Consider the following 23,558-nt stretch of genomic DNA (forward strand, 5'->3'; position numbering starts at 1 on the left):
TGACTGAGAAACATTTGTTTTTGCATTTATTATGTACACAAACCACACAAATACTGATGAGGCATCAACATAAATGAAAACCTCCAAACTGCACGTTTGAAGTTCATAAACTTTAACAGAAACAGTCCGTCTCTTTTCCCTCATCAAATCTACTCCAGCGTCTGCAGCTTTCACTCACTCTGCCTGCGTTTCTGTCCCTGCCTCCGCTCACTCGTTGTAGCGCGACAGCTTGAGGCGAGGGATGATGTTCATGGACTGCAGCTCCTGGAACAGCAGCTTGCAGGCGTACGGGATCCTCAGCGACGAAACGTGGCAGGAAGACTTACAGTAGTGACACCTGGACACCAGAAAGAGACGCAGACATCCCGATGACGGCCGTTACTGGAACTGCAGCTTTAAAGTTACACTCTTAAAAATATTCAGCAACAGGCAAAACAAAGTTTGTCAAAGTTCAAAGCAGGAAAATAAAATGAACTTTGTCTCCTCTTCTCATAAAATTACAACAGTCTAGATGACCCAAAACAGAAGAGGTTATGTGTTGAAGCTCAGCTGAATACTGATCTATTTTAGCACAAAAAATGTGAAAAAAAAAACCTTTCATAATGAAACAGTCGCTTACAGGGCCGGGGGTGAACTTTTCCTGAGTGATGCTTTATTTTAAAATGAAAATAAAACTCTTTTGAGGTAAAAGAAAGAAGAGTTTGAGACTTTTTGTCTTAGGAATGGAAACATATTTCTTAAATGTCAATTCTACTTAGAAAATGGTAGAAAAATACCTGCTGATGTTAATTACTGTTTGTTACCTTTTTAAGGTGTTTCTACCTTTAAAGTATAACTAACCCTCCTGTGAACATGTAACCATGTCCCTGATCAATTTAGAAAAAAATCCCAGCAAAGTGGGTGGAGCCAGGATAAACTAAGGGATGTAAGAGGTCAGGAAGAAAAATGTACTGGTCCTTAACTTTGTTGTTAAATTTAGTGACTGTTCAGGCATTTCAAGCTATTTTTTATTAAACAACCACAACAAGAGACAAATCTGGGGACTTTTCTGTTTCTAGAGACTCATATTGTGACAACGCTCTGCAGTTCAGTTGCAGCTTTGCTGTGTCCTTAGTAGCGAGTGCTGCTGCAGTGAGCACTTCCTGTTTCCTGTCCAGCAGTATACCATCGCCAGCACTCATTCCACTCTGTGTCCACATCGCAAATAAATCACACATTTGTGAAGGGGAGTAATGTACCACTTTAAACAAACAGGAGAATTCAACTGCTTTAGGCACCAAAGGAGAACAACACAAATCGTTTCAGGTCAAATATTTTCGCCATAAATGTCAAAATTTGCACAGAAACAAAGATCACAAATAATTTATCTACACTTTAACAGCAAAGAATAGTTCATTTGGGGTTTAGTTTCACTTTCAGCTCTGCTTCTACTGGACTCCCCTATCAGCTCAAATTCAACTACTTATTTTCATCAGTCTTGTTCACACACAGCCTTCCTTGAGATCTGCCCCAACCTTCGTCTTGTGAAACCTTCACTAAACGACTCGCGTTTTAAGTTGTTGAAGCGCCGAGATCTGTGGTCACGACTCACCAGCCTGAGTATCCCAGCAGGCCACACTGTCCGCACACGTCCACCTCGAAGGCGTCGCTGGAGATCATCAGACGCTCCAGCAGCAACATGCTCGCTCCGTAGCCAATCAAGCAATCACGCTCCATCTCTCCCAATCGCAGACCTCCGTCCCTGGAGCGACCCTCGGTTGGCTGCCTGTTGGTGGGAGAGAAGAGATTAAAACAAACGCATTCAGTGAAATATCATTTATGCAACCCTGACCACTAACATATAACCCTGTGTAGTCCGCTTTAGTCAAACTCTAGTTCGTTTGCCTAGAAAGTCTAAGCAAGGTGTGAATACGCAATCGAACTCTGATGTAGACTTAAAAAAAAAACTCTGGTCCCCCTAAAAGTCAATGTCTCGGTTCTGTTGAACTCCAGCGGGGTTTGAGTCCATATGTAGACTGGAGATCACTCTGAGGACAGGAAGCCAAGTATAGCGCAGGGCATTCTGGGTAAGTACAGCCAAAACAAATGTGAAAGTCTAACATTAGCGGGAGGAAGACAAGACAGAAATCTTACAACCGTAAAAAGGCGACACTACTCGCTTTATGTTCACATTTTGTTAAGAAGGAAGTAGCGCTCGCGTCTTCTAAGGTTTTCGTGTCGTTACCTTCAGGGAGGAAAAATCTGTTTGGTTTGTTTGAGCGCTGTGAAAACGAACCTCATCAGCTGAAAATGTAAAAAATGTTGCAATTTCTTCCTTACACCTTGGTATGTTATCTCCCTGAGTTTTTTTTTGCTTTTTTCCTGTTTTCACCTGGTGAGAACCGCTCTGGGCCCTCGGGCTCTGGCATGCATCTTGTCCAGAACCATGTGTTTCAGCTTCTGGTAGTAGACCGGTCCGAAGTAGATGTACGCCTCCAGAGGTTCTCTGAGGACAAAAGGCAGAAACACAGGATTGGATCCAAGACAGAAAAGTTTAATAGCACAAAAATATTTCCTTAGAGTGAACCAAAAAAAATTAACTAATTGCGATTTGTGACTCTGTTCATGCAGCTGCATTCTTTAATAAGTAAATAATCTTTTTTTTTCAAATGATCAGAAAACTATTTACCCAATTTTGCTGGGGGAAATTTCAAATATTAATGGAGGTGTATGTATATATTTGACCCTGTTGTTAAGAGAAAGACTTCAACACATTCAAACTTGTGCACTTCATTTTTGGCTTTTTATTCATTGAAGTTATGTTTTATAGTTGTTCCATCAGGAGAGTTTGAGTGACCCAGAGTAACGATCATGAAGGGGGAACGTAAACGTCTCAGTGGAGCTGAGAGTTTTGTCCTGAGCAGCTTTAATGTTTGCATAAACCTCCCTTTAAGTTACCCGGTGATTCCTGAGGTGACGTAGTCCTTGCCCTGGTAGTTGTATCCGTATCGGATCAGATCCTCGCACACATCCTTCACTTTGCTGCCTCCAAAGGCCGTCCCGTAGTGAAACCGTCCGTCCAGGACCCCCGCCTTCCCAGCAAGCAGCTCTATCAACTTTCCAACCTGATAAACATGGAAAGAAAATAAAACTCTCATCAGAAGTTGGATATTTTTGAGGATTTATCCGCCTCTGACACAAAGTGTTGATTATTGTGGGTGAAATTAGATTACACATGTCGCCACCCCCCCCTCTCCGCTCCGGGAGAGGACATCCGTCCAAGGATGACCGACTTCAACAATTCCTGTGAGGCTGCACCCCGGAGACCCCTGACCCCGCCACATAAAGGCAAACACCTACCCTCGTATCACTCTCAGGCCACAGAAACATCCTCCGGAGCCAAACATTTCTGAGCCTTCTCCGAGGCAACGACGCCCCGCAAACAAACACACACACACACACACACACACACACACACAACTTCAGCAGTAAAGATCCATCGGGCTTTTACAGCAGCCAGAGAAAAGGACAAGACACGTCTTCACGTTGTCCACAGTCTGTCCTGCTCTTCAGTTCTGATGTGCTGGGCGTGTTTGATAAAAAAAAGAAGAAAAAAACAAAAAAAAACAACAACTTCCACACGCTGCCAGAGGCGGCGGCTTCGCTGGCACCGTTTCCGCAGCAACAAATATCTGTTTGTAAAGAGCGAGATTGCTGCTTAACGCCGTGAATGGACGTGTGCTCTGGAAGCCAACGATAAACCGGAGAGAAGAGGAGCGCAGATAATGAGGGCTTTGTCTCCAGAGAGGCAACACAGAGGTTTAAACTTCCAGGTCCAAACTACAAAAAATATCAGCAGCGGGTCAGGAGTCAGCTGTCGAACTAACACCTTTAGTTTAACATGAGAACTAAAAGCAGCAAAAGAAAAAAAAAAAAAAAAGAGATTACTTGAGTTCTTGCTTTAGAAAAACAATCTATTTAAAAATTTACATTAAGCATGAATCTATGCATTAGGGATGAACTCATTTTACTCACTAAAGAAAGAAAATAATCAAAATAAATGATTGTTAAATATCAAAATAAAATAAAAATGTGGAACAGAGCACTCAGATCTAACAACACCAGGCGTCGTACCGTCATTCTGGACGGATATCCGTGGGGATTCATGATGATATCTGGACAGATCCCAGTGTCACAGAACGGCATGTCCTCCTGAGGGACGATGAGGCCACACACACCTGAAACACACACAGAGGCTGCTCAACCAGCGCCAAGACAGACAGGAAGAGTCTGACTCAAACACACTTTGAAAGGCTTTTATTCAGTTTATTTTGAGTTACCAGGCAAAATATTGCCTTGCTTTTATGAAGGTTTTATTTTTGCAGGATTTTCTGCAATAACTTTCCACATTTGGTTTTCTGAAACTTTTTAAAAAGCATTTTGGGGTTTTTTTTGAGTCGGTGATAAATTCTTATTGTTAATGTTTGTTCAGGTGTTCTTTTTAACTATTTTGTCGATAATTTTATGTAAATGAACACATAAAAAGAACAAATATAAGACCAAGTCTTGCGTTTGGATCCCCATCCCTTCCTAAAAAAAAAAAACACTTTCTCAAAGGTTGTCATATTTACTTTTAAATTCTTCTTTTAATTGCATTTCTTTCCCACCAATTTGGATTTTATGTTTGCTTTGTTTACAATCAATAGTCTGTGTATTGAGTTTTCATATTTTTAATTGAAAAAAATAACAACATCTTAACAGAAAGCGTCTGGTGAAGATCTTTCTGGCTGTTTTTTAGGCATTTTAACCGATCAGATCTGAATTAAAACTAATCACACTTAAAATAAAAGCCTAAACTTTTATCTCCACGGTGCAGCTTGTAAGTTTGAGACCATTATTTAGTTTTTCTATCTCTGTAAGAAATCATGTTTGTCTCTGATTCTGAATAAAACTGACTTATTTTCAAGGTAAAGCCAAAGTGGTTGGACATTTATCAGTAAACTTCAATATTTTACAGAGAAAACAGTTCGGTTTGGTAAAGTTTTGGCGGAATCCGTCGCTGCGAGGAACCCCGGCAAAGAACGACATTTCCATAGTCATGTGGACAGACGAGGTCTTCTTTTGACTCGCCTGATGTTGGGGACGAGCTCCCTGGTCTCCAGGGGTTTAAGTGCAAGGGCAAATGTTTGCTGAGGGGGCCGAAGCACTCTTCCCCGGCCAGGGCAAACAGATTGTTGCCCCATTTGCAAATGAAAAACAACAAAAAAAAAGAGAGAGATGGAGAAAGAGAGGCTGAGGCAGGAAGTGGAGAAAGGTGCTTAGCTGGACGGAGAGAGCCGGATTACACACCCATGACTTTCAGTTTAACTCGGAGGAAGTGGAGGGGATCAACTGGAGAGGAGAAACTGAGGCGATGCACGTGGGAAAAATGCGTTATTAACCAGAGCGGGTCGACTGACTGCTGATGCTGTGCAGGATGTGGCAACAGGATGTGGAGCGGGAACAAGTGCGGCAAGCTGGTGGAAAGTCGTCCAACAGCAGGAAGACGGTGAAAAGGAGGAAAATCAAAAGGAAGAAAGAAAAAAAAGGGAGCAGGAGCAAAATAAAAAGGACGAAAATCAGGATCAGTGAGGAAAGATGTGAAAAAGGTTGGAGGAACAACACAGAAAAACAAAGTCTCACACACACGGACTGGTTATAACGGCAGACATCTTTGGTGTTGTTTGTTTTGTGTGAAAGTGAATGATAAAGGAGGCATGAAATCAGTAGAGAAAAGGAAGACAACAGCAAGGGTCCGGGACCCTCCATCAGCTCCACACTGACGCCTCGTACAAAGGACCCCCAATACCGACAACCCTGCACCTCCTCCACAGCTGTGTGTGTGCAGGCGTGTGTGTATGTGAGAGAGAGAGAGAGAGAGAGAGAGAGAAAGACTGGTAAATAATTAACCTATTCTGATGACCAGGATGTAGGAGTAGCAAACAATGCAAACTAAATTCACTTCCAATTAAATTACTTTCTGAGTTTATTTAAAATCTCCTAAAAGGTTCTATTAAATTAATCGATGCACTGATCAGGGGCCAATACCAATTTTTCATTTTATTTGAGGTCTGAGCTGTTCAGTTTATCTCCAATCTGACGACTGGAGCGAGGAGAGAAAAATAAGTTTGCTTTAATAAGTTTGAGTCAAACAGCGAATGAAGAAATTATCCCGATTTATCCATCAAGGCTCATGTTTCTTTAATCAGTCGGCTGATTATATTCATCTCAACTGTTCGTTGATGCATTCAGAGATTGGAATTGGATAAAGTTATTAATGTTCATTAATTTTATAATCAGGGATTTTTTTTAAAAATAGTCCAATCTGATCTCTGGCAGATGAACTTGTGCATCTCTGGCTGAACGGTCTGTCAGACGTTACCTTAAAGGACCAGGACATTTAGATTTAAAAACCTTTTTGCTCTGTAACACAAATAAAAGCAAGTTAAACCCCAGACATAAAGATGTTTTGAGGCTAAAAAGAGCAGAAAATTTAATTTTCTTAAATTTGGTCCATTTATGTCATTTATGTTTAACTTATTGAGCGATAAAAATGTTAAACCTCTGGCAAATCAAAGACAAAAGTATGTAATGCAAGTAAATATCCCTCCATTTTCATTAAATACTTGTAAAAAAACAGACAAAAAAAATACAATTTGATAACTTAAAGCATTTTCTTTCCACCCTGGCATCTTTTCAGATCTGATTTGTAGAAGTGGAAGCTCTTACACGATTATCCCCTTTTACGCATCAAAGCAAATACTTTTAACCTTTATATAGTTTAAACTCAAGAAATGCATCAAAGTACAAGATTTATTGGGTTTAATTGTTATTTATGGTGCATCTGTTACACAGCAAACCATTTTTCCAATCATTAGCGGATCGGTCAGTGCATCTCTGAACAATCAGTGCTAATATTTAGTCCAGGTGTGGTTCACGTCAGACTCCAAAGCAGATAACACATCTGAGTGGAGCCGCAAGTGAAACCCAGCTGTTCGCGGTTACACATCTGGATGTTTCACCCCATTCCTCCTGCAGCTAACCCCACGGCGACCCTTGTCTTCGTCATTATGTGGGACGGAAGACATTGTCCCGCCCCGAGCTGACCGCCCAGCGCCCAGCGCACTAATGAAGAGAGTAAATTATGCATGGCGCCAGTTAGCTTTCTGATTAAAACATCATACAGGCCCTCTATATGGGAGGTGCTGCAGAAACAATGACGGTTGTAAACACTTCCCCCCCCACACCAGAATACTGCTGGGTGTAATAAATTTGCATAGTCTGGCACAGGACAAAGAGCCAATTAATTGAAAAGAGCTCTTGAAAGATGAGGACGGGGGAAGTGACAGAAACGGCCACTGGGAGTTGACTCAACAAGCTCTCCTCGGCAGAGACGACCTGCAAATTTTCTTCACCCATGAAAACATTTTTCTTCAAAAGTTATTATGTTTATGCTCATGTCAACTTATTTAGCAAAATTAAGTTCGTCGGTCTCCTAAATTTGAATGTTCTAGATCCAGTCCGTGCAAGTTTTGCAGGTCTCGATTCTCTAACACTCCTGAATCAAACGGCTCGTCAGGATCTTCCATTCGTTGGGTTCAGGTGCATAGAAGCAGGGATGCATCTAAAAGTTGCAGGACATTTTGGGGACTCGACTTGTGCAGATTCAATGAGATTTCAGAGCATTTTTGTGTTTTTGCAGCTGAACAGAAACGTCTTCCACATTTTAGTTAGAAAAAAAAAAACGTTCTGATTTTACAGCTCAGTTGATAAATTTATGTTTCCAGATGGGTGGAGCCAATAATTGCTCCTGAGAAGACGACCGACGTTTGTTCTCATCTCGGATTGAAATGTGCCGTGTGTTAACCTTTCTGCCCGTGTCGACTGCTGAATTTATCTCCTATCTCTGGTCTCCTCGTCTGCCTCAGGAGGATCTTGATGAGGAAGGCGTCTTCAGCGTTGGACGAGATCATGACCTTCTCGATGTACGAGTCTGTTGAGCCCTTATAGCTGCAGACAGACAGAACCACCATGACTCCTCTGCTTCACGCAGACGCTGAACTGACGAGCAGAAGAGCCTGCAGGGCCTCACCTGATGGGAACGTCCCGGTACTGTGGCTGACCTGGCTGGGCGCTGCCCTCCAGTGGCGTCTGAGTGACGGTTGGCATTGATTTGTTCACCAGCACCTGCTTGTTCTCCACCCTCTCACCTGAGCATCACAGAAGAAATCAGCATCAGGTCAGCAACCTGAAGCCTCAACAAATATTAATTACTCGTGCTGAAATATTGGCAACAATTTTGTTTATCTTGAATAGTTAGTTTGATTTTTAAGCTATAAACAGTTATGATGGGTTCCTTGTTAAAACTGCTCATTTTCTTTCTGCAGCTTTTTAAATGTTTGCCTGATAATTGCACGGACAAAAATGTTAAATTGACAATTTAATTATTCAAAACTGAGCAGAATTGAACAAAACTTTAAGCCCATAATAACTGTATGTAAACTTTTGACTGGACCCGGGGTTTGAGGCACTTATTTAAATAACTCAACCTTAACAGCAACTGAGTTCAGTATACTTTCCAGCATACATACGTTTCTCTATTTAACTCAAATACATTCAAGTGGTGCTACATACAGTGTAATTAATCTAAATTGAATTACACAAAGCCTAATTAATTTTCATTTCTTCCTCCAAGTTCTCTTAAAGTCTTTAAAAATTAATTAAAACTATCATCATTTCTGTAGTTCAAAGATTTGTAAGCCTCTATCATGTTGCACCATTAACTATATTTGCATAACTAACATTGAGATACTGAGAAGAAGCAGCGGGTCCTCACCGGGGGAACAGATGCCGTCAGCGTCCAGGATGTTGTGCCGCCATATTGGTTTACGGGTAGCAGCGTCCAGCATGGGCCCCATCACCTTGTCGAAGGTCTGGTTGGTGTAACGCCTCAGAATGCACTTTGTGTTTTTGTAGACAAGGCAGCGACCGAATCCTGAGAGGAAAAAAGACATTCAGCCTCACAGATTCTGACATCTGCCAGCACGTAGTCTGAAATGTTGAAGAGTTAACCTCGGATTGAGGAAAAGCTTGGGGACTTTAGTGGATTACGAGGAAGATTGAGAGCAGCAGAGTCTCACCTCTGTCCAGTGAGGCTTTGTTGAGGACCAGAGCGTCCTCGATATCGTAGCCGCTGTAACTCATCACCGCCACGGTGGCGTTCTGACCCGCCGGCAGCTTCTCAAAGTCAATCAGCTCAATGGTTTTGGTTTTGACCATTGGCCTCTGAGGATAGGCCAGCAGGTACATCAGAGTATCGATGCGGTTCCTCTGGTTGTAGCCAATAGTTCCTGACAGGAGACAACAGCAGAAAACCAGATTAGAAAGCTGAATATTTACTCCAGGATCATTTACTGCATCATGGTTTTATGGCTGCAGATGAGTAAGATCATTTTGGGAGCACTTAATGTAATCTTCATCAGCAGTTCAGGGTTCCTATACAATCCTACTTGTGTATTCCTGAGAGACACAGCGATGTGCAACTTTCTTTAGATTACTCACATAATTAATTAATCAGATAAACACATTGGAACATTTTTTATTTAAACCACATAAACCGTTTTTATACAACATTAGGAAGACTTAATATTGTCTTTTTTTATTATTTATTTTTGGTGCCACCAGGGAGAGAAGTACAACATGCAGGATGCCGGCCCTCGAGGGCCGACTTTGGGGACCCCTGATTTAGACGAATGGATAGATGGAGGTTTCCAATTTTTAGGCGATGGAAAAGGGAATTATGTTTGAATATTTTTCATCCTTATTCAGAGCTGTTTTCCAGCACAAAACCTCCATTTAAAATACATATTTTTCCAGAAACAAATCTTCAAATATCCTGAGAAATATAAATTTGGCTCCTTGGACGCTCAGTATGAAGAGGTGTTGGTTTAATGTGTCTCCACAGAGTGGTAGACCTTCGTCCTCCTGCCTCACTCTGCTCTAAAGAGCTCACAGGGAGAGTTATGGCGTAAAGCCTGGCCTCCCTGGAAGCCTTGACATTTGTCAGATGCTATTACTGCACAATCAGCCTACAAGCACAGAGTCTGTGATAATAGGCTCAGGCCACACAACCAGATTTGCACATGTAAAGGGCTGTCCATACAAAACAGACAACACAGAGGATATTGGGCCAAATATAGTTCCAGTCAGTGTTTTTGTAAGGATGGGGGAAGGGCAGGGATGGATGAGCGGAGGGGAAGCAGTGAGGAAGAGGAGGGGAGGACGGGGTGCGACTCCGGCTCTTACGAACGTTAGCCGACCCGTTCGGGGAAGTTTTGGTTACCAAGGAGCTTTGGGTGCGCACTCTGTGGGCTTTTGCAGCTGAGCACACTGACCCCCCGAGCTCAGCCTGAGCAGACACAATGAATTGCTAATGACACTCTGGGTGACTGGCAGGGAAAGGGCCTCCACACACACAGCACAATGGAGAACCTACGCAAGCGCCCCATGTTTGATGTCCGCGTGCATACACACTCTGGCCGACACACACACACATTCGACAAACACTCAATCACACATACAAATGTATTCTGACAAGAAGTGCTGCAGGAGACGAGTTTTGGGGGAGAAGAACCAGCAGGCTGCTTGTATCCACACTGCTTGTTATTCTAATGTCCTTTTTGTGCATTTTATTTTCAACTCAGGCAAACAAAACCAAAAAATGTCCAGACTTAGTGGAATAATCATGGAAAATTTAAATATTGCCAGTGAGAGTCTCTGCGGCCGAACGACACCCACAGGGATCTTAAACATTTCAAGGTAGAAGATCCAGACGTTCCCGACCGCAAGAGTTCTCAGTCCTTTGAGTTAATTTGAAATATTAAATAGGAGGAAAGTAGAAGAGAAGGAAGGAAGGAAGGAAGGAAGGAAGGAAGGAAGGAAGGAAAGAAGGAAAGAGAGAAGAGCTGATGGAAACATGACAGAAGGAAGAAGGGAAGGAAGCAAGGAAGGAAAGGAGGAAGAAATGACTAATGAGAGGAAGTTGATGAGACAAGGAAATTGTAGAAAAACAGGACAAGAAAGAAAGCACAGGGAAGATGAACATGAAGGCAAAAAAAGAGTAAAGAAGGAAAGAAAGAAAAGGTTGATGGAAGCATGACAGAATAAATGAAGCAAGGAAGGTAGAACAAAAGGATGGAGGGATTAGTGATTAAGAACACAAGGAAGAAGGAAGGAATAAAATAATGGACTAAAGAGGGTAGAGGAAAAAAGGAACTAAAAAGACTGAGGGAATAAGAAAGATTAAAGGAGTGAAGGACACGAGGGAGGGATGAATGAAAGATGAAGAAGGAAGGAAGAAAGTAAAAGAAGAAGTACAGAACACAAGGAAAGAAAGAAACACTAAGGCAAAAAGAGTGAGGAACGACAAGGAAACAAATCTATGAGTAGAAAACCATTTTTTTATACTCTTGTTTTTTTCTCCATACTTTTCCACACCTGGAAAACGCTTAAATGAAATGAGAAACTTTTCTGGGCAGCCAGGTCAGCAGACTTCTTACCCATGGCCTGCTTGCCCATAGCGCACTGGTACGTGTTCCTGGGCGACTGGTTGTGGTGGGGGTAGGGAATGAGGCCCGCACACACTCCCAGCAACGTGAAGGGCTCGATCTCCAAGTGTGTCGTCTCTCTAGAGAGAGGAAATAAACACATGCAGCAGCGACTGATGCCACTCAGGATGGGATTCTTTCTTGTTTTGATAAACATTTTATCTGTTGTCTTCCACGTACTTGCTGATCATGTGCTCATAAAGAGAGATCTGACAGTCGTTCTCCTCGTTCACATCCAGGTACTCCACAAGGCCTTCGTGCAGAAAGTCCTCAAACGTTCTGGGTTAAAAAGTTTCAGGAAACATCAGATCGGATGTTCACAAACCACTAATGTGTCAGGTTACAGCTTCATGCAGGACTGACAAAATTGAAATAAAAAAAAATAAAAAATAAAAATGACCCATTTTTACTCCCAGAAAGAAGAGAAGGGGAACTTTGATTGGAAAGTTCAAAACTGCACAGAAAAAAAGTCTGGTGATCAGAAACAAAATACAACAAAATTCCTGAATACTTCTTGATGAAGGTTTGAAGAAGCAGCACTACTACCAAAACAGATATATATATATATATATATATATATATATATATATATATATATATATATATATATATGCCAAATTGCAAGGTCATGTCCATCTATAGACTTAGATATGGGATATCACAGGGTACAGTGCTTGGACCAATTTGTGTTTTTGATAATTTCTACCGTTTTGGTAAAAAAAAACAAAAAATACCATAATATTTCAATTAAACTTTTCCTGATACCGAAGAATAAGCTACTAAATTTATTCAAAATGAGCTCTACATACATTGTTAAAGTTGTTTGCAGATACAGCTCTGGAAAAGAATAAGAGTCCACGTAAAGTTATCAGTTTGTTTTGTTTTTTATAAGTATATGTCTGGGTAAAATGAACATTATTTTTTTATTGTGTGAACTACTGACAACATGTCTCTGAAATTCCTAACAAAAATGTAACATTTATTTGCAGAAAATGAGAAATGGCCAAAATAACAAAAAAGATGCAGCACGTTCAGACCTCAAATAATGCAAAGACAACAAATTCATATTGATTTAGAAACAACAATACTAATGTTTTAACTCGGGAAGAGTTCAGATATTTGGTGGACTAATCATGAGGTTTTCAATGGAGTTCAGTCTCTGAATTTTTTTCAGAGTTGTGTTGTCGTGACTCACCTGTAGCCCTGAGACAGATCCTCAATGTGTTTGTTATTTACCATTGGCTGTCCCTTCTTCACAATGATGTACGGCCTGCGGCGAGAAGAAACACAGCATTCACTCCTGATGTACTGTTTTATGAAAAACAAACTTCACAGATATACGCTTCTGATGTTTCAACATGATGTTGCACCTGCAGAGTCGTCCTCCGTCAGACGAGATGTAGACGCAGCGGTCGGTCATGTTGGTGGAGATGGACACGAATTCATTGATGAAACCCGCCCTCCGCATCAGTCTGAAGGTGTTGACCAGTTTCCGGTGGTCTCTGATGACGCCCAGAATGTTACCTGTGGAGGAAACACGGAAAGCTGAGCGGACGGCAGCAACAGCCTCAGATCCGATACACTACGGATAAACTGATGCATTTAGCTCAGTATCCTGCTGAATCTTCCCAACCTTAAATCCCAGTTCTTTTTCTTTGGTTTTACAGAAATCATCCAAAATGAAATAAATGTGCAGTTCGTTGGGAAGACAGAGAAAATTGTCTTCAGGTTTTCCGACTGATTTGAGGCAATTATCTGAGCAGCAATAGTCTCAGTCAGGAGAATGTGCTGGAAGCTGGTGAAAGTTTAGTTTTACAGCTGTGCAATCTGACAAAATAAGTTCAGATTGTCTTTTCAGAAGTAGGGCTGCTCAATTATGAATAAAAAAAAAATCTTGTTAAGATCAGCAGCTTCTAACAATTATTTAGTATGTAAACAAATCGCATTTATTGCCTGGACTTGGTGAGTGAAACGTGGCTTAATAACCTAGAAATTACACTGTTTTTGTAATTATTTGGATCGAATATTGCAAAACAAAATCTAAATGAATTTACTCTCCTGCAACAAAACAAAGCACTTTAATGTCTTGTCTCGACAGTTTTTGCTGTGCGGTAAAACGTCACGGGAAAAAAACCAAAAAAGAAGTCGGCTTTCCTTAGAAGCAAATCGGAAAGAAAAGAGAGATGACTTTCACTCAAAAACTTTAGCTGTAGAGGAAAAGTAGGAGCTTTATGGCAACATATACTCTGAGGAAGCAGAGCTCTGGTCGCCTGCTGCGGTTGCTTCATATCAGTTCTGACAGACAAACGAGTGGCGAACAGAGGAGGGACTGTGCTCTGCCTCTGTGAGGAAACACAATCCGAAGGGCTTTGACACCTGCTGCTACTAACTAATTAAACAGTACGGCAGCTAATATAAGTCGACAGTTATCAGAGCGAAGACAAACAAATACAGTAATTAAAGGGCCAAGTTTTGACACAAGAATAACACCTACTGCTGCCATGAAATTAAAGACTTATCAGCGTCCCACAAAATTACATCCTCTGACTAAACAGGAAAGAATTCACTTAATGTTAGCAATGCTTTTTAAAACCGGCTGGATTAGAGCTTCTTTCAAAGGATCTAAAGCAGCAGCAGCTGGAGTTTATTCAGAACCGGCTCATTGGTTCTGCAAGTTTCTCAGCAGAAGTTTTACCGTTGAGGAAAACGAGGAAGACGCTCGGGTAGGAGAGCTCCTCTCCGCACAGCAGGTTGACGTCCTCCACGCCGAGGTTGAAGGCCAGTTTGATGATGGGCCCGTCCTCCATGTCTGTGGTGATGTGTGTCATCAGAGCCAGGTTCTTGACCAGACCGCAGGCCTGCCGAGCCACAGGTCAAAGCAAAAAGGAGAGAAATGAACATTTGCAAAATAATCAGAGAACAACCTCAAACATGTGCCTGAGCTCATCTGTACACGTTTACCTGATAATACCACTGTTTACATGTTTGTTTACGATAGCAGGGAGAGCAGGATGTCGTTTAGAGTACGACTCTACCACCTTTAGACGTCTGAAAACTGAAATTCATCGTAGAAACCCACTTATTCTTGCAGGAACGCTGGAAAATTGATGCCTGCAGCAGCATGTTTTCTGCTAGAGACATCCTGCGCAACAAATCAGCCGTGCTAACGATCAGTGATTAGCATTACATGCACTCCAACGAGAAAGGGGTCAGAGGTTAAGGTATGTCTGGGTTGTTTTCAGATGGATTTCTTTCTCACCTCTCCCTCAGGAGTGTCGGACGGACACAGCATTCCCCACTGGGACGGCTGCAGGGAACGAGGCCCGCTGACCTTCCTGGTCTTCTCGAACTGGGAGGAGATCCTGGTCATCATCCCCAGAGCCGAAATGTAGGAGAGACGGGACAGAACCTGGGTGACACCCTGACGGTCCATCTTGAATCTCTTCAGAGACCAGTTCCCCTGATGGTGAGAAACGACCACAACTCAGAGAAATCAGCTGATGACCAGAATTACTCAATTTTTAGCTCGACTGGCTCTGAGGAAAGCAAAACAGATTATTTTCCAATAAGCGGGAACACAGTACTAGGTGCTACCAGCTTGCACTCTTCAGTGTGGATGCTGTTACTGAGTGAATAATATGTGAAGTTAACTGTCTTCAGTAACAGTAAGGACTTTGGAATGAAAGTCACTTTTCTCACACAGAGCAACTATAAAACAAAAACAAAAAGGATTTTCAGCATCTCTAGCTCAAGGGAAATGTTGATCTTTGAAAATGTGAAGAAAGATCTCAGAGACTGAACCATTCTCTCTGTTTTATGTCCAAACTCACTGTGGAGATGGCGTTGACCATGCCGTTGGTGATCTGATCCTGCCTCATGTGTTTGACCACGTCAAACTGAGCGGCTCGCTGCTTGGGGATGATCTGGTCGGCGATCTTCTTCAGTTCGGCATTAAACTTTTTAAACAGATCCTCAAACAGAAGAGACAGCAGCTGGAGGAAGAAGAAGGGGAGTCGTCTTATTTGGCGTTACGGTCTTGGAACCGTTTGCAAAATGGCTATCAGCAGTAAAAACAATCACTTCAGACGGCAGAGTCGTTCTATCACATCAGCATCAAGTTGCCGTCAGATTTAATAACCAGGTGTGCCGGCTCAGAAATGACCCCGACCTGGCCTCCGTCCCAGGTCCCCGTCTTCCTCCGCCAGGCCTGCAGGAGGCAGCGTCTCACCACGACCTCCCAACCCCCACCACATCCTTTGCATTAGCATATATCAAAACAAACAGGCTGCTCAAAATTAATAAAGAAATTAAGCTTCCATTGCGCAGCCGGGCCAATTAGTTGAATGTCAGGGAACCATAATTGGAGAGCGAGGAGATTGCAGGCGTCGTTGATGTGTAAGCCTCCTTTTGAAAGAGGGCCCTGCCTCCTCCCATCTCTGCTCCTTACACAGAGCAGGTTGGGAGAGGAGGGTGAAATTAAAGGCCTAAAGACAGCAGTAATTACATTATCAGAGCCCAGGCCGCGGATTAGCTCAATCGCTCCAGTCAAGGCAGCGGTTCTATTGTCGCGGTGCTGAAAAATCCCCATGCTTCCACAGCGTTGGGATTTCGGTGCCACTGCATATCTCCCTCCTGACAAAGCCAGGCAGAAACAAAAGGGGAGGGAGGTACGAAAACAAAACAGGGAGAAAAACAGAGCTGAGGAAACGTAATGAAAGGCTTATTAAAGGAAGGTGGCAGGAACAAAGATGCAGGTGAAAGATCAGAGCCGGTGCGGCCCTCTGATCCATTCACACCCAAGCACAGACGCAAACCAATTACTAATAAGAACGTTTTGTTTTCCCGGAAATCAAAAGGAATAAACACCTTTCATTTAAGAAACGCGTAAACAACAAGGTCAACAGGGAGTCGCTATTGTCCCAACGAAGCTGGAGAACCTTCTGGAGCTGAAGGTTTTGTCTCGGAGCATAAAACCTGGCGACCCAATGGAGGTTTAAATGTAGCGTAAATGAAACCACGTGCAGAACAGGTTTCACAGTGAGGTCTCACCTGTCCAGCCAACTCCAGACGCTTGTTCCCATAATAATCTCTGTCGTCCACTTTGTTGTCACCTTGAGCCAGGATCACCCTCCGGACCATCACAGCCAGGTAGATGCATTTAGCCCGAAAGTTAAACTCTTTCACCTGAAAACAAGATGCACAAAGATTAACTTGGTTAAAACTACACGAATAATCTGAGATTTTGGTCCGTTTACATACAGGAACATGAGTGAGGATGAGAGAGGCGAGCAGCTCTCTGGCCTCCTCCATCTTGGTCTTCTTGGGGCCTCCCCACATCCGCTGCCGCCGGACTTTATTCCCAAGAAACCTCAGAGCCTGAAACACAAAGAGGAGAAAGAGGAGATGTGAGGACTCATTTTTTTAAATAAAGAATCAAAAACTTATTCCTCATTTCTGAAGCCACCTGGTTCTTCAGGACCCCTCGCTGGTCCCAGCAGACGGCTGCTCATATTGATCCAGGTTGTGTTGAAGGTTATTCCTGATAAAAGGTAATAGTTTCTCCCCACCGTCACCACATGTCTGCTCTACATGAGGGATGACTGCAGAATTAATGACTCAATGCAACAGGCTGCACTTCCTCTCCTAAAAAACTCAAATCTGATTGTAATAAATTATTTTGACTGAAGTGGAAAGTATTTTGGATTAGGGTGGTATTCTATTAGGAGAAAAGCTCAATTTTAAGTATGGAAATCAGAGCCAGTATTTTTTTCTGTCCTTGATAAATTTGACTAAATGAGCCTCTGAGCTCATTGCTAATGATAAAAGTCTTACTCGTCCTTTTGAGCACATTTTTTACATTTTTTTGGCAGTAACCAGGCCTGGTCATGGCGAGACAAATGTGGTTAGTCACAGTTAATCAGGAGTCAACTGGGGCAGATTTTTCTTAAATTCTTTTTTCAAAACTCACTAAAATTTATTGTTGTGTAAGAATAAAACTTGATAAATGATCTGAAACACTTAAATGTGATGTATATAAAAAAACAACTCACTACTACTCTGACTGGAGGTCAGATCAGTTTTATTACTTAGTTAAATTTGTTTTCTCATATGAAGAAAAGTTTATTTTACACTTGAATGAGTGTAAAATCAACCTGTGAGCTCTTTGTGTAAAACCAACAGAAAGGTTTTTTTAGTATTTGAGTTATGCATTTTTTCCAAAGATGAGCAGCCCTGGTTTCATCCAAAATGATGTTTTGAACTGGTTTTATTATTACTTTTTTCTTTACGATACATTAAGAAGTGGAAAAGATGAAGGGAGACATGTAACAAATACTTGGAAGTCAGAATCAAGTCTGCAAAGTTCGGTCTTAAATCTTGAACGTGGCGGATCTGCTCACTTCAACTCTACAGGCCTCATTAGCAGATAAGTTATCGGTATGCAAATCTGACTACATGTTTGAGAAAAGATCATTGAGAATTATAAAATACGTTTATATACTCCTAGTAAAGAAGTATAAATCAAAGAATTCACAGATTTACTCACCTGAATTTCTCTCAGCAGGTCAATGAAGGTCAGAGGTTTGTTAGTAAACCCAACGCTTCTCAACTCAGTATATAATAAGTAACTGATTAAAACAGAATTCACCATCTAATTAGAGAAATTTAAAAACAATGTGATAAAATCTCCTGCCCATTTTTCAGAATCTGATCTTTAAAAAAAAAAAAAAAAAAAAAAAAAAAAAGATTACAGTCACATTTAGTTTAGGCAGATTACGTATAATCTGATAACACTGTTCCTTCAGCCTTATCTGCCTTTAATTATATAGATTTAGGTCTCATTGTGCACAATACAAAGAGCCAATGAATACCCTGAAAAGACGTGACAGAGGCTGGCAGGCACAGAAGCATGAGGGCTGAGGCGAAGGGGTTGCTAGGATCCAAACATGCCCTCATCAATGCATCTGAGGAACCGCTAACAACATAATCTTTATGAAAAACAAATTGGCCGATTGCATTCATGTCTAGATGTTAAAGAAAAACACGTGGGGCTTCTGAAAGGATCTGAAAAGTGTTACTTAACTGGGTGAGGGGGACAAAAGCTTTCATCAAATGAAACACTGAATATCTTCTTTTAGCAGACAGCAGGTGTTTGTGTTTCAGAGCAAAAATATTTGCATCTTCAGATAAGGATAATCAATATGGATGTTTTATCGATTTAACAACAAGGTTCCTCAAGTTGTGAAAAACATTTCACCACTTTCATCAAAATGTCACGTTTGCTCAGTTGTTGACTGTATGATGTTTTCTTTAAGACTTTGTAATTTTATTATGTAAAGTACCTTGTAAAGCACCTTGCCACTTAAATGTGCTCCACAAATAAACTTGATTGAGTTACAACTATGCAACATTATATTGTAAAAAGTAAAAAGGCTGTTGCATGAATCTAGGCGCGAATACATTTGCAGGGCACTGTAGAGGAATTACCTGAGTCTGTGTGAAGATCTGAGCTTTCTGACACTCCTCCAGGCTCGGAGCGAAGCTGGCCATGACGTGCTCCTCCGTGCCGATCATCTGGACGATCTCCTGGTCACTCTCTACACCCATGCCCTGCAGGGAGCGCATGCAAACCAAACAGGAAAATAAGATGGGCGAACGGTATGCACTGAAGAATGATTTAAAAATATATATTTTTACATTTTGACAGAAGAGAAAAGACCTTGTTCATTTGAATAATATCTGAAACAAGGAGCCAAAAGCAAAGCTTTGAGAGGTGAACTTTGAGTCAGGAGTTTGTGACATTTGCTTATGGAAATGTGAGGCTGTGGGAACCGGTCCGCTTGAACCCACGGCAGACACGAGACGGAGAGGTGGAGGAAGGAGTCGCACAGGATAAACGAGCGAATCGGCAAGCATGTAGATCCCGACACTTCACTCTCACAAGGCAACATGTTTGAGGTTTTTCCCAAAGGCGGCTGGAGATCACGACACCAGCTGTCCTTTGACATTTTCACCGTCAACACAAAGCCTTGAGGCTGTTTGACTACAGTCCAATAAGACCAAAAGCTGGTATGAAGCATAAAAACAACACGCTTGAAAGATAACTTAAAGTGAAAATGTATTAGGCTTTATTGTAGCGCCCTCTACTGGTCAAGCGGTGTCATTAAAACCTTGATTTTACCTTGAATATTATGGCGATAGGAGCGTCTTCAGACAGCGTGTTGTGTCTCAGGTAGAAGCGGCCTTGCTTCACAATCATGTTGGTTCTGCTTTTTTTCTCATGAGTGGAGCTGGAATAGAAAACATCAGGTTTCACAGCAACAGTGGCGCTTTTATCAATCATGCACAACATGAAATTAATCAGATATTCAAAAATACAGACATTTTAAATATGCCTACGCTGTCCAAATATCAAGCTCCCAAGCAACCTAAAATGTAAAATTCCTATCACATATACACTGAATGATAACAATGTTATCATTTTATTACCAATACGTTAAAGTGGGATTACGAATGAGGAATTTAGCCTTAAACAAATAATAATAATAAAAAAAACAATAATCAGAACCTCAGGACTGCAATGATACAACATTTAGCTTCTTCCCTTCACATCTCCAGACCTGCAGAGCTGCTGACGTTTTTTGTCAAAGAAGAGTAAAAACAAAAGGTACCAATAAGGAGATTATTTAATTTATTAGAAGAAATAAAGCTTCCCAAACCAACTTTACCCCATGTGAAAAGTAATCCCCTCTAAACCTAATAAAGTTCTTTTATTACAGATTGTGGCCGACTCCGTTTGGCAGCTTTACTTTATTTCAGCCACACTGAAGGTTTCATCGGATTTGTGTTTTATTTATATTTTCTGAAAATAAATACCTTTAAAGCATAATCAACTAAATTTATAGAAATAAACTCCTGAAATATATCACTGTGTGTGTAATGAGATTCACTTTTCAATGATATTCAACTTCACATTCAGATATAGTTGTAGTTTTATCTGAACCCAAGTACTGATCTGAGGTTTTCGTTTAATAAGATTTAATAATAAGTCAACCTGGTGACTGAGGCTCCAACTGCTCCCTTCCTGTCCTGCTCCACAATGATCCGATTCTTGGACAGCTGCTCCTGGATCAAGATGACTTTCTCCTGGCCTTTTACGATGAAATAACCTCCTGCGAGGCGAAGGGAGAAAATCTGCCGTCAGTTCCGTTCAGCTTGGTTTCCAACACACGGCCACGCTGACACTGTACCTGGATCCAAAGGACACTCGTTGAGCTTGGAGAACTCCATAGGCGTCTTTCCCGTGAGAACGCAGTTGGAGCTTCGCAGCATGATTGGCATCCTGACGAGAGCAGAATTCAACACGTCGGTGAAAACATTTTAACATGCTGAGTCCGTGACAGAAAAGAGAGAGAGCCCAAACCTTCCAATCGGCAGAGCGTTTCGGATGATCCTCTGGCTGCCACGGGTGTACTCGATGTCCACCGTGATCGGTGCCGAGTAGGTCATGTCTCTGAGGCGACACTGACCAAACACACGGGATATGTTTTAAACAACCAGAGTTCCTTCAAATTGTTCATCACTTTTTATAACATTTGAGCACAAAACCTTTTTCTGGTTGGGTTTTATTATCTTTATGTTCCACAAATTATGAAACATGTTGAGCAGAACTGAACAAAATATAATCAATATAACATCCTTTTTACTAGGCTATTATATTTCATATGAGTGAAAATATATTTTTCCTGTTGGATGGACTTTAACCACACTGGACGTATATTTTTTGTGAATAAGATCCTAAAGATCTGGTGGGATAATTGTGAAGGGAAAGGAAATAAATAAACTGGTAATGGGGGTGACAGCAATTGATATCACAGCTACCACAACCCCACAGGAGCTGCTGTTTTGGAGAAATAGTTCTTACAATCTGACTCTTCTCAAACTCACAAAGCTTCTTATGGTTTTCTCCTGCTTCTATCATATCCACTTTTACAACAAAGTGCTCATCAGCTGCTTAATTTATCCCAAACACTAACAGGTGCAATGATGAGGAAACAGTCAGGGTTGCTGAACTCACCTGTCAGTGGTCGTTTTGTTCTGCCTGACCAGTATCTCTCAATCAATCAAACATATTTTGTGATTACCATAAATCAACTCTTCAAGTGTCATTGGCAGCTTCTAACATCCTTTTGTATTCACACAAATTAAAGCACTCCAAGATTATGACATCAACATTTCAAAGATAAAACTCCCAACAAACAGAAAAAAAAATTAAGTTCATCTTTATCCCATTAAAGAATTTGTCAACAAACTAATCATTTAAATATTGTACTAACCTCATGAGGAGAAACCGGTCTGGTTACGTTGAAGCTCTCCTCGACGTCAGGCATCCCAACGTAGATGTTCAGGTACCTGAGCAGAAATTATTTAGCTTAAAAATCAGATCCGAAGCTAAAAGTCGCAGCGGTTGAATCAGGAATCGTGTGGATGAACCCGGCTTACTTCAGGTACCACATTGGATCAGCATCGCTGGTTATTTTCTCATTCGCTTTCATGATTTTCTTAATCTGGAAAAACAAGACAGTCAAATTAAGCTCAGAGTGGGATAAACAGCTGTGTTAAAGATAAACACAGCTGTCAAATAAATACATATGCATTTTGTGTTTAATTTTACCTCAACATTGATGAAGTAGTTGAACGAGTCGATGTGTTGCTTCACCAAACCTTTCACCTGCAGAACACATGAGATGATGGAGATGAGCAGAAAAATAAATCTGGTCCATTATCAACAATAAAGTATAACATAGTAAAAAAAAAATACTGTAAGAGGAGAAGGAAAACACAACATGACTGACTTTACTAATTTGAGACTTTTATAATGTACTAACATGTAAACTGACTATATCTACGGTCATTATGCAATGGGATAGAGAACAGGGTACGTGTATTTCAAGAAAAAAAGCTCAGGATAAAACGTGTAGAACACAAACTGGACAGACTCAATTTACATTCATGTAAAGGACAAATATTAAACATTATATGAAATGTAATTAAATAAAAAGATTCAAACTTTTATGCAGATAATAGCTTGTGTAAATATTAAGAAAAAATAAGTATTTAGCTTTAAAAGGGCTGCAAATAGTCATTGGTTCCAAGTCCAGGGATGAAAAGCGTATTAATACAGGTGTTGTGGTGATTTACCTTCAGGAAGGCTGGTAGCAATTTCCACTTTTCCTGTCAAATAAACCAGAAAAATCAGAAAAGTCTTTTCTTCAACTTTATCACGTAAATTTGATTGACACCGTGTTCAGATGTGAACTAATTTGACTTCTTTCTGCCAGTACATCACACAGTCACACAGCTCGTGGTGGAGACCCATCTCTCCCACTGTCCTCAAACTCACCGCCACGGTGTTGACAGGAGCCGCCAGCTCCTGAGGAGTCATGTCTCCAAACTCTCCTCCCAGCAGCTCCATGAGTACCGCTGCTCTTCACCAGTAAACACATAAAACTGGAAATAAATCCGACCTGGAGCAAAGAATCGGAAGTCTCTGCAACATGCGTCCCGACTGTGTTACTTCTTAAAATTTCCCTTCCGAGGTGGGCGGAACAAAAGACTGCGTTCCGCTTCTAATGAATTCTTCTTCTACGTTTTAATTCTTCTGGTTTTTTGCAATATGCATCCCCCACATTGTTGCAAAAACGCAAATTCTGCCACGAGTCGTTTGAAACAGGTTTCGGCTATCAGTTTGAACACTCACCGTAAAAAAGTATTTTGAGTTTACATGATAATGCATTATATAATAAAAACAGACAATCCTCAACTAGACAGAAATATAAAATATACCAATGCTTTATCCAACTATTTTTTTTCTTGGTAGAATAAAAGGAAAACATCTAGAATCACATATAGGAAATGCAATTGTTTCTGTGCTTA

General features: G+C 41.2%; 1 protein-coding gene across 1 annotated transcript; it reads right to left on the reverse strand.

The window, feature by feature from the left end:
- Nucleotides 1-4: 4 nt before the first annotated feature.
- polr3b (polymerase (RNA) III (DNA directed) polypeptide B) lies at nucleotides 5-23,226 on the reverse strand. The gene is made up of 28 exons (XM_044124563.1): nucleotides 23,026-23,226; nucleotides 22,824-22,856; nucleotides 22,297-22,353; nucleotides 22,125-22,189; nucleotides 21,959-22,034; nucleotides 21,046-21,146; nucleotides 20,873-20,964; nucleotides 20,677-20,794; nucleotides 19,804-19,912; nucleotides 19,110-19,232; nucleotides 16,884-17,000; nucleotides 16,674-16,808; nucleotides 15,455-15,616; nucleotides 14,884-15,084; nucleotides 14,320-14,482; nucleotides 12,995-13,148; nucleotides 12,820-12,894; nucleotides 11,805-11,903; nucleotides 11,577-11,704; nucleotides 9,159-9,368; nucleotides 8,855-9,013; nucleotides 8,111-8,228; nucleotides 7,886-8,028; nucleotides 4,114-4,217; nucleotides 2,938-3,104; nucleotides 2,372-2,485; nucleotides 1,592-1,765; nucleotides 5-337 (listed from the first exon to the last, which is right to left on the reverse strand). The coding sequence occupies exons 1-28, from the start codon at nucleotides 23,095-23,097 to the stop codon at nucleotides 208-210; spliced, it is 3,399 nt and encodes a 1,132-aa protein (XP_043980498.1). The 5' UTR covers nucleotides 23,098-23,226; the 3' UTR covers nucleotides 5-207.
- Nucleotides 23,227-23,558: the final 332 nt, after the last annotated feature.

The sequence above is a fragment of the Gambusia affinis genome, linkage group LG08 (assembly GCF_019740435.1).
Source record: "Gambusia affinis linkage group LG08, SWU_Gaff_1.0, whole genome shotgun sequence".
In the NCBI taxonomy this organism is placed as follows: Eukaryota; Metazoa; Chordata; class Actinopteri; order Cyprinodontiformes; family Poeciliidae; genus Gambusia; species Gambusia affinis.